At 38.6% G+C, this 14,128-nt stretch overlaps 1 protein-coding gene across 2 annotated transcripts in view; it reads left to right on the top strand.

The window, feature by feature from the left end:
- Positions 1–14,128, top strand: part of NPAS3 (neuronal PAS domain protein 3) — an 811,595-nt gene that overhangs the window by 559,179 nt on the left and 238,288 nt on the right. For both annotated transcript variants that reach the window (XM_039538326.1, XM_039538325.1), the window contains one exon: positions 9,043–9,132. In XM_039538326.1, the coding sequence (XP_039394260.1) occupies positions 9,043–9,132 (90 nt within the window). The remainder of the gene's footprint in view (positions 1–9,042; positions 9,133–14,128) is intronic.

Genomic DNA, 14,128 nt, shown 5'->3' with positions numbered 1-14,128 from the left:
GGACTGGGACCTGAGGCCTCATCCTGCAAACACTCACTACCTACTATTGTGCTTACTACTATACACAGTTTAACACAACTTCTGTGCTAATACGGTAGCAACACTATGCAAGTACTTGCAGGATCAAGTACTTCATTGGGGATGGCACTTCGCAGAACTTGAATGTACCTACAACCGGCATGTTTTATATCAGATAAATGTTTGTACCTCTAAAGAGCAGGTGCCACTGGAAACTGAAATCTCCTAGAGCCAAAGAAAATCTAGTCCACAGGCAGATAATGACTGCCTGACGTGAAGGGACCACACTCTCAGGGCAAGAGATAGGTAATGCAATCTCTGTATGATAGCTCTCATCCTAAATAGATATTTTTGATTGTACCTAATGGCATACAGTGTCTTTGCAGAGAGTCTGCAGTCCACACAGCCTTGTTCTAAAAGTAGGAAACCCATAAAATTCAAGGCAACATGTTCAGCATGAACTGGCATCCTAGAGATGTAAGGTCAGTGCTTTAATACACAACTCCCACAAAATGGAATTTAATTACGTGAGGCAGTCCTGAATTCCTCCCTCAGCAGTCCTTCCCTTCCTCCCTCCACCCCCATTTATGTCCTTTTCCTGTATATCTTTCTTCTGTCAGGTACCTGTTTCTTAAAAACAGGGGGTGGGGTGGGGGGGTGTTTCTGTCCCCTGTTTATTTTATATTGCAGCTTTGTAAGTATAGACTTTTTGAATAAGTAGCAACAGTTAAGACACGATCAAAGGGTTTTCCTACTATTAAAATTTTATACAGAGAATGCACAATGAAAAAGTTATGCTGGTCATCTAGATATAGGAAATAGACAAGTAATTACATCATCCTCTCTCATGGGTGTACTACAGAATAAACTATTAACATTTTCAGATTATTCCAAAGGAACCAAATAATGTAAGTACAATCGCTCTATTGAATGAAGAATGTGGGAGTAAAAAAATCATTCACTACAATAGTTTAGTGTCTCCTGATACAGTATATCTAGTCATCTTCTAAAATGTTTTACTCAGTGAAGGTTGTTTGCTTGGATACCCCCCCTACCCTCTCCGGGATGTAAAACCATCCAAGAGCTTCAAGCTGTAGCAGGTCATCAGACTATTAAAACTGTAATCTCATGGAAACCTAACATATAAATTAAAATAATCTACCCAGCCAGTTGACTTTAACTGTGCTAGTGCTGTATTGTATGAAACATCAGAATCACTCCAAACAAATAGTTTTCTCTCCCAAACATATCAATGTCTCTGCCTGTATGTCATCCTCTACTTCAAGACCATAACAACAATTTCAAGAATTAAACCAAGCAATTCAGGTCACTTGATCAAATTCAAGCATAAAAATCAGCAGAGATATGGGATATATAGAATCTTAGCTCAAGTGTTCCACCAAAAAAAAGTTCAGAGAGGTACTTAAAATAATTTGCCTTCTCTCATTTGACTCCATTTCATCAGTTATTTCTCATGGTTTGGCCTTGAAAAAGTGTCTGCATACTACATAAAATGTTTGGCTAGCATAATTTATTTTCAGAAGCTGGATACATAATGGATGCAATTCCTCTGTCTTGGAATTTCTTTTTCACATTAATAAAGCTCCTTCTGTCTTTTAATAGCATTGCAGTGCAGGTCAGGGATATTACTTTCTTTCTTCCTGCAATACCAAATTGTCAATGGGTCTGATAGCTTGTAGGGTGCTATTTTGTGCATGTTCATAGGATAGTCTGGGATGGTGTTACAACTGAAGGAAGCCTTCTAGCAGAAATCAAAGTTAAACTATTATCCACAAGGTGGTGGTCCCCAAAAATCTTTCAGCAGTTTTGCACACGAAATATTGCCAAATCCTTAATCTCTGGTTTTCCTTGAACTCCCACAACTCTGCAATTTATAATCATTTAATAATTCTCTGCCTCATCTGTGATATTACCCATTTTGTAATTACTGAATATGTCCATGAATGCAGCATCAAAACACAACAATGAGTTTTCAAGTGTTACCATCCCATCTGAATTTCTAATTTTCTCTAATATTCCATCTACTTTGAAATTGATCTTGGTAAGAGATATTAAAACAATATCAATTTTTATGAAATAAGTCTGCTCATGCAATCATTTGGGTTCACCCTGTCTCACAGAGCACAGATTTGGTGGGTGATGCTTCAGGGGACTTGGCAAGTTCTTTCACATATTTTTGCCTCTTTGGTTCAAAGTTGAGAAAAGGTTTTCTTAAGATTGACTGGTGAGGCTTTTGTTTTGTTTTATTTGCAATTGTAAATTTCATCCAGTCTCCGCATGCATGGGAGTAAAAAAGCAAGAGGGAGCCAAATTAATAAACTGACAGCAAAGCTCTCTCTAACTATGTCCTTTGAGTTTGTCCTATTACCTCATCCTTTCATTTTAGTTTTGTTGCCAAATGTGTGTCACAGACTCAGTCAGACTCCGTGCTTAGTGTAGTTTATTACACTAGATGTGTTAAAATAAATAAAATGGTGTTGGTATGAGAGTTGAAAAAGTGAATGGAGTGTACTGCAGTTTGATTTTGTGATTAGAGAGGATTTTCATTCTGCAGGAAAGGGCTTGAAGCCCAAAGAACACTGCAGTACTTTCCTATGATCTCACCTTTTATTTTATTTGGGATTTCTTTGTTTTCATGCAGAGAAGGCAGAAGAGCAAGAATAAAGCTTTTGGAGAATTCTATAAATTAATAAATGCCCAAACTTTTTATTTTATTTTTTACATATGTGTCTCAAATACACTGCATATGAAATCATATTTCCGGGAATAAGAGTTTTTGTCTTTTTTACAGTACTTTGTTGCAAAAGTCCCAGGCACAATTTATTAGGTTTTTCCACATAAGTAGTAAAGCTTTGCTATATTTGTTGGAGTTACCGTAGGATACCATTCTGATATCTTAATAGTGATAGCACAATAGGCGTGCCTTGAAGCCTCAAAACAGATTTCTGTTAACCTGTTCCTTCTGACATGGTTGCATATTCATGAAGTTCGAAGGGCTCTGTCTAATTTTTACTAGTGAGACAAAAAGAAAACCAAAACAAAACAAAAAAACCCTCACCTTTAACTGTTGTTCTTAGTAAATTATTGCTATGCTATTTAGCTCTGTTACTGCAAGAGGAGAACTATTTCCTTGGGTAAATGTCGGTTGTCTCCAGTGCAGTCTCTCTTTAGTAATAGTAAAATATTTTTAGCTGTTATTGGATGCTTTATATCTAATTGGTGACAGGCATTGTGCTCAAATTAATGCTCAGCTCCAGTTATAATATCATTATGTCATAACAGTGAAAAATTCTAATTAAGATGATCTGTTTGCCAGGAAAAAGTTTAGTATATCAATGAATCTATTTTATCAGGGGTGAGCAGTTTGCTCCCCATCCCCCCTAATCAGAGCCTGAATTATTAGAAAAACATCACAGATGCATGCTGCATTGGACAAAGAACACATGTCTGCATTTAAATCATGTATATCTTACTTTTTACTGATGTAATTGTGAAATATGTTCTTTTTGCATTCATAATTAGGGGGTGGAACAGATGGTGAAGGCTTAGTTTAAAATAATCTGTCATTAAAATAACCTAGCCTACTGGTAATTCTTCACTCTAACTGGAGTTTAGGTCAGGGTAACAGGGTTTTTTGCGGCATTGAAATACAGGAGAAGGAATTAGGGACTTCATGGATAGTATGATATATGAGGATATTCCCCAGAAGGACACTGTAGTAAGAGTTCAGTCTCTGAAATTTGGTTATAGTGAGAATATGCAAAAATACCAGGGACAGAATTCCTCTGACAAATATAAATCCATTTAACAATGCATTAGTACTCATTCAGTCAAAGTGGTACAGTTAGTTTCATATCCTGCAAGGAAATAATTCCACAATTTCACAAATACTGGAAGAGCCATTCAGTGTTTTGGGTTTAAAAAAGTCATACATTTTTTGCATTATATAGATGTCGGAGGCTATAAATTATAATTATTGGCACTATTATTGAGAGGTGATATAGCTACTGACTTTTACATCTGAATCTCACTTCCTTCATGTCTACCACATAGACTTACTGAGATATGACATAGGAAATCTTGTATCAATCCTGTCTGGCTAGCTTAGAACTTTTTTAGTAATAAGACTGTCTCAATAAATCCAGACACCTGCATGTCTTTAAAACATTTATTTAAGTGTTTCCTCTAAGATTTTGTTCGCTAACTGCTTTGAAGAAAGCATATAGATTTCAGCATGGTATTATGATAAATCTTCTTGAGGAGGGGCAAGTATTAACATTTGTGTCGGTTCTTTTTCATCTTAATCCAACCTCGGTTAATAATCAGAAAATTCTACATAGTGGGTAAGAAGATGTAATTAACCCTTTGACCCCAGAATCTTAATTGGAGCCTGTTGAAAACAGTGGGGCAGTTTAAAAAAAAATTAAAAAGTAGCCTGTGGTGATTGAAACAACATAATAAATAATGGTTTTCTCAAATCAAAATGAAAAAGTGCTATGAAACGTCACCTTTAATCACATTTTATACATAAGTAAGAAGTATAAACTGTCTCAAAATAGGCGTGTTATTAGTCTTTTTCTTAGATCAGAGATGCCCAAAATTTGGCCATCTGAGGGCCTCATTAACAACTTTCAAGAACCCCAATAGTGATCATAAAATTGAGCTGATGGCAGCCAACTTCATGTTAAAAACAAAGGGGGAAGGGAGCTTGAGATTGCAGGTCCCAAAATGTATATTCCATCTATATCTGAGTGGCCTCTGCTCAAGTGAAAATGGAGGATTTTGTGCAGTCTATTTAGTCTCTGCATGCCGCACCTCTGTACTAAATTGACAATGGCTATGGAACAGAGCGTAGACCTTTGTAGCCCATGTCTGGTCCACAGTTCATGCTTGCCTTTGTTTTACAGAGTTTCTCTTTAGAAGTCTGGTCTTTGGTAGTTACTCTAGGGTCCTCAAATTGAAAGAGAGCTTTAAAATTTTGCTAGAGGGAAACACCTGTGTTTTTCTAACAATAGTTATGCAGTTGGACATATGTATGTAATTCAAATCGTACTTCCAAGAATATCTTTGGCTAAACAAAAATTGGCAGCAAACATGTAGTGTACCACAGTGTCAAATACCCTTCTACAAGACACCTTCCTGTAGCCCCTCCACCACCATTGTTTGAAGGCTGGATGGTGTCTTGGTGTGCACAAAGGACACAGGCTTTATGAAAAATTGAAAAATTTCAACACGCACTACCTAAATAATAAATATTCATAAATAATACCTATGAATAACAAATGAGACGGCCCTTCACAGATACTGTTTGACCTGTATAAGGAACAACAACATTGGCACAAGGGTGCTTAGCCCATCTTTGCCCTCTCATATATTTAGGATGGACTAGATTACATTAGCAGGTTTTCCTGTTTTTGCGGGAGGAGTTGTCCTAGATACTAGAAATAGAGTTTGTTTTTTACTTCCACCACTTTAAGGTTTTTCTCTCATTGCCTTGCATTTCAGGAATTGAAGTAGTTAGCTCATTAGTAATCTAATAGGCAATGACTTTTTCAAAATGTGATTAGATGCACATTATATACAACTCATTTTGCTCTTCTGACCCTTTCAAATGCTGAATTCTGTCAGTGTTGATACACAAGTATAACAGGGGCAGGGGGTAGGGGAGAGGATAGAGAGGAGGATTCATCCACCCTCTAGTCTAGTAACTCAAACTAGCAAAATGGAGGAAATCTTATGGGAATGGTCATGAGTCAGTCACACAGAGAGGAAAAACAGCTTTGTGGTATCCTTCACTGGCACCACCAGTCCAGGAAAAACCCAGCCATAGTGCTTCTCTGACAACTTGATGAGGCAAAGGTGGAGAACAGCCTCCCAGAAGGGGATGGAGGAGCAGGAACAGCCAATCCTACTCTAGGAAGGAGTAGAAGATAAAAGCTGTTTAACTGAGAGAAGCGACAAATGGGTGACATGAGTGAGTCACTATTATAGTGGGAGTTGGCAATGACACCTGTAATTAAAGGTGATTAACACTTTCCATTGTAAGTCCCTGTTTTCAGTTGCTCTTAACTTTTCAAACTTTAACCATTCAGGCTAAAATTTTCAATGCCTTGTGTCTAATTGAAGATAACTTTTTTGTTTTGTTTTGTTTTTTAAAGTTTCAGCAAAAATGGTTGAGCCGTGTCCAAAAATGAGGTTAGGGAAAACTATGCTGCTTTGTCAATATTAAAAAAAAAATTTACTGCCATTTTATTGAGAAGCTTAAATTCTTAAACGTGATGGTGCTCAGACTTGCACTTTGTCCAGGATATAATCCAGGTGCCTTTTACTGTCACCCATAGGTGCCGACTCCATGGGTGCTCTGGGGCTGGAGCACCCTCAGGGAAAAAAATGGTGGGTGCTGAGCACCCCCCAGCAGCACCCCCAGCAGAACCTGCCCCTCCCCCCAGCGCCTCCTGCCCGCTGGTGAGCTCTGCTGATCAGTGCCTCCCCCTCCCTCCCCACACGTACCACCTGCCTCAGATCAGCTGTTCGATGGTGTCAGGAGCCACTGGGAGAGAATATGGAGGAGTAAGGACACAGCACGCTTGGGGGAGGGGGCAGAATAGGGCAGGGAAGAGGCAGGGGTTAGAGGAAGCAGGGTGGGGTGGGGTCTTGGGGGAAGGTGTGGAGGGGGGCAGGGCCTGGGCAGAGCCAGGGGGAGTACCCCCTGGGAGATTATAAACTCAGCACCTATGCCGTCACCAAACAAGCTAGAAAAGATCAGTGAGGCATTCCTGCTGAATTTACCCTTTCTCATAATATAAGAACAAAAAGGCTGAAAATGTAAAATTGACAAGAGGAGGAACTTTTTTTGCAACACATAATTAATCCGTGGAACTGATTGCCTCAAGATATTATTGAGACAAAGAGCATAATGGGATTCTAAAAAGGAACAGACATTTTATGGATAATAAAGAATATCTTCAGTAACACTAGTTATACATTTGTGCTTAATGACATAAGCCAACTACTAACAGCCTGAGTTCAGGGAAAAACTTTCCCAGTTGACCTCTTATTGCATAAATGTCCACTATGGATATTTCACACATTCCTCTGAAGCATCTGATGTTATCCACTGTTGGATACTGGATTAACATATCTAGACCAGTGGCCTGATTCAATATGGCAATGACTGTGTTCCATAGCCAGCATGGGGAGATAATGGCAGCATGGTAATGAGTCAGTAGGATGTGACTGCTGTTGGAAAGAGGCACTTTATCAAATATACCAAAACATGTCCACATAGTCATAGAGTTCTCAATACTGTTTATAGCAGGGGTTTAAACAATGTTCACTGTAGCATTGGTAGACCCATGTTCCTGAAGGACGCCTTAAGCCACAGAGCTTTTAAAGGAAGCCTCCTCTTCTGACCTTTCTCACAGGGGAGGGATAAGAGAACAGGACACAGACACAGTAGCAGAAGAGATGTTAGAGACTAGAGGATGCCACATTTATAAAGGTTTTCATTTTGCCCTTGTATAGGTCTAATCTGAGTTCCACCATTCCAGATTTTTCACCTGTTATTGACATTAAAGTTCAAGGAGCCTACGTTAATCATTTGCGGGGTGGGTCGGGGGAAGATGATGATTTATAAGATGCCATAAACTGCTTGCATAGTATAAATGTTTTTACTTGAAGAAAGTCTATGTAGATTTACATTTTTATTAATTCATAAATATAAATTAGAGAGCCTTTCTTTAATGCAATATCTTTTGTGAGTGTTTGTTTTCCAATGTGTGGTTCATTCTTTTGAGAAAACACAGATTTTTGAACTAATTCCACCACCTACTACATCAGAGAGAGGTGAACACTTGCCAAAGTCAGCTTCTGACCGGCAGTATGTTAGAAATTAATCAAGAAGCAGAGGAATCAAAACATTAAAAAGCCTCAAAAATCACTGCTCTGTATTTGAAAGAGAGCAAAATTATTGCAGTGACTTTGGCATCTTATATTTTTCTCTAAATTTGTGTGCAACTCTGTTATCTCGTTCTTCCAAGAACATGCTGATCTCAAATGTAATACATTTCTTTACACATACCTCTATCCCAAGGCTTGGATTTGGGATGTTTCCTCATTTGAAACTTCTTATAGTATTACAAATCTCTATAAATTTGTGATTTTGCTTCAGCAAACATTACATATGTGTTTTGACAATAATTGGCCTCAATAGAGAAATAAAAATGAAATGCCATGTCTTCCCAATGAAGAGGCATATTTTCATCTTGATGTTTAGTGATTTACTCCATGTATCAAATTTAGAATATATCTCTTTGTTTATTAACTGCAGTCATGTTTCACAAGCTGTAACTTAACGTGTAAAATCATATCTTGATTTTTTTCCATTTGCAATGGAAACCAGATCTAAAGAGTTGAACCTGTCAGAATAAAATTGAATCTAGTTTTACTCTAAAGGGATGAAATTCATAAAATTTCTATAGACCCAACATAGTTGACAGTATCTGTTGATTGGCTTTGTTTGTTCTCCCACAAAAGGCAGGTGTGTGTGTGTGAGAGGGGAGGGAGGAGTAATCCTGGATTAATTAACAAACTATGGAGGTCCATAATGGTTCAAGAGATGATCTGAATTTTTCTCTTGCTCAGTTTTTTGTGAGGGGGGATTTCCCCCTTTGCTACTGCATAATTTTTGTGTGTAGAAAAACTGAAGTATATTTGGTATTATTTTTCCTGACTTCTTGTTTCATGCAAATGAGATTAAATTACACATAATGTATCTATGATGTAAGGAAGACAAAAATTTCCTCATACTTTGGTATATACCTGTGTGCTGTTTGTGCATATATAAATACAATATACTGTAAAATAATTGCATTCAGAATACAAGTTAAAATGTTTATATAGAAAACAAAACATCATCCTCAATTTAGTGTTTGATGCCTTTGTTTTAATCTGTTACCAGCTTTGCATCAATCTATTTACTTTTATTTTTTTCTTACTCTGCAGTCCCTGGATGGATTTGTATTTGCACTAAACCAAGAAGGAAAATTTTTGTACATTTCAGAAACCGTCTCCATCTATTTAGGCCTATCCCAAGTAAGTAAAAATTTTCGATTCTAGAATGTAATTGTGTAAGCTGCACTCTTCTGCTAAAGTAATGATCTGTTTTGCAGTATTTTGCATGAATTGTGGAATTCATTATTTAAGGTTCATTCTGAGAAGTAATTGAGAAGTATATGTGTCACTATTGAATGTTCAGATAAAATAAACTTGGGCCTGAAAACTTTTTGTCACAAAGGATCATTATTAATTTATTGAGAACAAATGAATTTTCTTTTCTCAGTTGTTTTGAACTTTAAACCTCTATACCTGGTAGGAAAGGGACACACTAATAGTACTTCCCTTGTGTCCTATTACTGGATGTTTATGGAGTACCCTTTATTATCCTGGGAGCTGACACAATGACAGGGAGTCATTTGGAGTCAAGAAATGCTGAAAGAGACCATTAAAATGTCTTGCAGGGAGGGTTCCAACACGGACATATTTTGTAGCCTTCACAAATGTTCACTAATACGAAATGACAAATTTATAAAATACAGTATTTTGATTATTTGCAGTTTAATTGCTGACATCTGTTTTTCAGAGGCTAAAAGGGAAGGAAAAAGGAAAAGTTGCTTGTTGTGGCTTATTGCTAATCCTACTGCATTCAGAGGCTTCTAGCCGAAATAGCTCCCTTCTATTTGGATTCAGAAATGCAGCAGAGAGTTTTTGCATGATGATTTGCCAAGTAGGATAATCTACTTCTAGTACAGTCACCCTGAGGAGATAAAAATTGAGATAATGTTTGTGTCTGCTCTTTTAAATGGGGACCCATAGTGAACTTGTTGCTTGAGTAAGTTGGCACAGCTCAGAGGAGGCAACTATTAGTATTGGAAGCTTTCAAAAGCTAGTGATTTTGCTGTGCCCCAGCTACATTAAGAATGAGATTTTAAAATAATGAGAGAGATTTTAATGTTTGGTGCAGAAAAAGACTAAATTTAAATATTATCTGATGAGAATCAGAATAAGAGTTATTAACTCTGCAAAGAACATCCAAGCAATTGGCTATAGTGTGTACAGCAATTGTGTTTTGTGGAGGCTTTAGCAAACCAAATGATAGCAATAGAAACGGAGCTATTTTTAATTTAGTATTCATATTCTTGTCTCTCATTGAAGACCCTAGTGTTGTAATGGGCTTTAATCCCTGCCTTAATCTGTTTGGGAGCTAGTATCAAGGATCTCAGGTTTTGAAATTGGTGCACCACCATGTTGCTAAAACAGTAAAGAATCAGAACTTTAATGTTGTTATTGTCTTAAGCTCATATTAATCTGTTTTATGCATAGTATCCAACAAAGTTTAATAAGCCAATAAAGAAAAAAGGATGAATAATTAGTTTAAGCAGGTAAATGCTAATTAGGGAACTCCTGAAAGGCATCCATTATACACTAGCTTAAAACAAATTTTACAGCCCTGGTTAGTGGTGTAATCCAAATTCTGTCAAGGCAACTGCATTTTCTGTAATTGAGATGTGTATGTTTGCTTTGCATAACAGATGGCTCTGTATGCTTAGACTGATAGCTAGGAAAATAATAATTGCATTATTCTGGCCAAAAGAATATTAGCTCTTGGGTTTTGGCCATTTCAGTCAGTCCTCCTGCCAGCACAGCATATGCACATATATGGATTGGATTTTCAAGGAAATTGATGCATCTGGAATAGTGTGGCCATCTGAAATATCATCTGTTAAAGAAAAATGTGGCTTTAACCCTATGCTAGTCTCTTGTAAAAGCATTTTCTTCCACTGATTTTTAACTGCAATAGCTGGTAAGACTCTCCTTATTCTAAACTTGTGTCAAGTTGTTGAGACATTACACTTCATCCTTTGAAGCAAGTGTTCAGATGAATAAAGCAATTACTATTTTTATTAATTATTTGTGTGACTGTAGCACACAGGACTTTAGTAATGGACCAGGACACTATACTAGGTTCTATACAAACATGGAATAAAAAGACATTCCCTGTCCCAAAGGGCTTACAGTCTAAGATGAGAGACAACAGGGGGCTGCAGGCCAGTGGGGGAGTACTAAGAAACAATAAGACAATATTGGTCAGCCTGACGAGATGTGGTCTCAGCACATCAGCAGCCTAACCATTGTCACATTTTTTGTAGGCTTAATGGAACAGTATAGTTTTGAGGAGGGTTTTGAATGAGGACAAGTTAGATTTGCAGAGGTTTATGGGGAGCTCCTCTCAAGCATGAGGGGCAGCATGGCAGAAAGCACAAAGGTGCTTGTTAGAAAATGTAACAAGCAGATGATGGAGGCTGGCATCCTGATCAGATCGGAAGCGGGAGCTGACATCGACATGAAAGGTGATGAGCAGAATAGGGATAGCCATGAAAGGGCTTGTAAGTGAAGATGAGTAGCTTATGTTTGATGTGCTTGAGACAGGAACACCAATGGAGGGATTGCCTAAACATGTTACAGTATTTGACATATCATAACATCTCTTTGCATTTACTAATCGAGGTATCAGTGAAAAATTGTGTTGAAAAATCAGGCGCAAGATTGTGGACTTCATCACCATAATAAGTTAAATCTGTTGAAGGCCTTTGATTTACCCACTAAAATATGTCTAGTTGGTGTCCCCATCAATCTTTGCTTAGGACATTTGTACTTTATCAGGCCATAAATGAGTAAACATTGTGTACACTGTATACATCCTTACCACATTTTTTCAGTTGCCTTCCTGTAAATGCTGTAAAATTTTACAGATGCATCACTAGCAGCGCTAAAGGAAAACTGCAATCATGCATACTAAATAGCCATTCAAATGCTTTATTTATTACAAAGAGCTGATTGGCAAAAATAGCCATGCAAACAAATTCTCGAAGTACAAAGCAAATGCTAATATGTCACTACAGTAATTTCAAAATAGTCCAAAGTGAGGAAGCCATTGCAGTATGTTGTTGTTTCATTGAATTGTGATATGTGATGAAGCCGGCAAGAACAAGCATTAATGGGATATGAACACACAAGATATCTTGCCTCCAATTCTTTGCATTATAGAATCATAGAAATGCAGGGCTGGAAAGGATCCCGAAAAGTCATCAAGTCCAGTCCTCATGCTGAGGCAGGACAAAGTAAATGTAGACCTTCCCTGACAGGTGTTTGTCCAACCTTTTCTTAAAAATCTCCAATGACTTGGATTCCAGCACCTCCCTTGGAAGTCTATTCCAGATCTTAACTACCTTTATATGAAATGCTATAAGATAAATATTACTTGGTTCCTCTATGAAGCTGGCTGAAGATAGATTTGTGTAGAATGCACCCTATAGACACTTTGTGAAACTTCTAAAACATTTCATAATGTAAATTCTAAGCTGCTTCAGTTGATTCCTCTTCCTGAAGTGCTGGCTTATATGTAGTTTTATTTTACTGTGTAGTGCTGCTTTGCTTACAGTACTTTGTTTTTGTTTCTTTGTCTTTTTTATTTAATATGAATGAAAATTAGGTAGCTCATTTTTTTAAAAATAAACAGGAAAAATGTCACATCCAATTAAAAGAAAACTGTCTTTTGACCCAACTTCAAAGGATGAATGTAGAGTTTTCTCCACAGGCCCAATTTTTCTCCTTTGTGTAACTTGAGAGTCAGTGGTTCAATAAAATGGATGCTGATGTGCAAAGTAAGATTAATAGTAAAGAAATCTGATAATACACCTCTACCCCAATATAACACGGTCGTGGGGAGCCAAAAATCCCTACAGCATTATAGGTGAAATGCTGTTATATCGGGGTAGCGGTGGCAGGGCTGCAGTGGTGATTTAAAGAGCCCAGGGCTCCGGCCACGGGGAGCCCCAGGCCCTTTAAATCGCCGGCAGAGCCCTGCTGCTGCAGCAGTCCTGGGGTAGCGGTGGCAGGGTTCCAGCGGTGATTTAAAGGGCCCGGGGCTCCCTGCAGCAGCCCTGGGCCCTTTAAATCGCTGGCGAGCCCCGCTGCCGCAGCCCCAAGGTAGCAGTGGCAGGGCTCCAGCGGTGATTTAAAGGGCCCAGGGCTCCCCGCAGCAGCGAACCCATGTTATATCGGGTCGTGTTATAATGGGGTAGAGGTGTACTAATATCTCTAGAGCTAGTCTGGGGCTAATAATGAGGTTACTTGTTACAAAGTCTGGGCCTACTGTAATAATAAATAAAAATTGTAATAACGACTCTTTCAACATTGTAATGAATGTACATTGCAAATAGACACCAAAATATATATATCTGGGTTTTAAACACTTTGGCCCGGATTCACAAAAGAATGTATGTGCCTAATCCCAGAATCAGACCCTCTTGGGATTACCAACGCCCCCTTCTCAGCTGCCTCCAAATTGTATAGGTGCCCAAAATTACTTGGTACCTAAAATTTTTGAAGGAAAAGGCACCCCTCTTTCTGCTTCTGAGCACACTCATTGCAGCCCCATGCCAGGCACTCGGATGGCCTAAGCCCCAGAGCAATGCACAAACTGGGAGAAGGTAGGTGTTCCTCTGCCTGCAGGGCTCAGTCCAGTAAGCATGCTCAGACCTTATCTAGTGGATTGGGCTCCTGTATATCAGTTTACAGAAAACAGCTGGGAGGAGTTGTGGGAGAGGAAGGAGACGTTACGTTTAGCCCAGTGACTAAGGAACTCCCCTGATTGATGGCAGATCCCAGTTCAAATCCCTTTTCCCCCTCAGGTGAAGTAGGAACTTGAACCAGGAGTTTCTCACATCCATACTGACATACCAGGTGAGTATCCTAACTATTGGGCTAAAAGTTATGAAGGAGCATGTCCTCCCCCCACTCTCTGCCTTCTTGCTAAAAGCACCTAACACTGGAGATGGTTTATAGCTAAGAATCCCAAGCAGAGGAAGGTGTCTCCCTGTAGCCCAGACTAAGGTGCCCATCTGTCAGAGATGTGCAGGGCTTACCACACATCCCTTGGCTTTGTACCTCCCATTGGCTACCTTATGCGAGGAGCCTCCTTGCATGCTGGCTTTTGTGACTCCCATTCTCAGGTGCCTCTCTCTTCCCA

The sequence above is a fragment of the Mauremys reevesii genome, linkage group 4 (assembly GCF_016161935.1).
Source record: "Mauremys reevesii isolate NIE-2019 linkage group 4, ASM1616193v1, whole genome shotgun sequence".
NCBI classification, from domain to species: Eukaryota; Metazoa; Chordata; order Testudines; family Geoemydidae; genus Mauremys; species Mauremys reevesii.
This window is presented reverse-complemented; position numbering and strand designations above follow the sequence as displayed.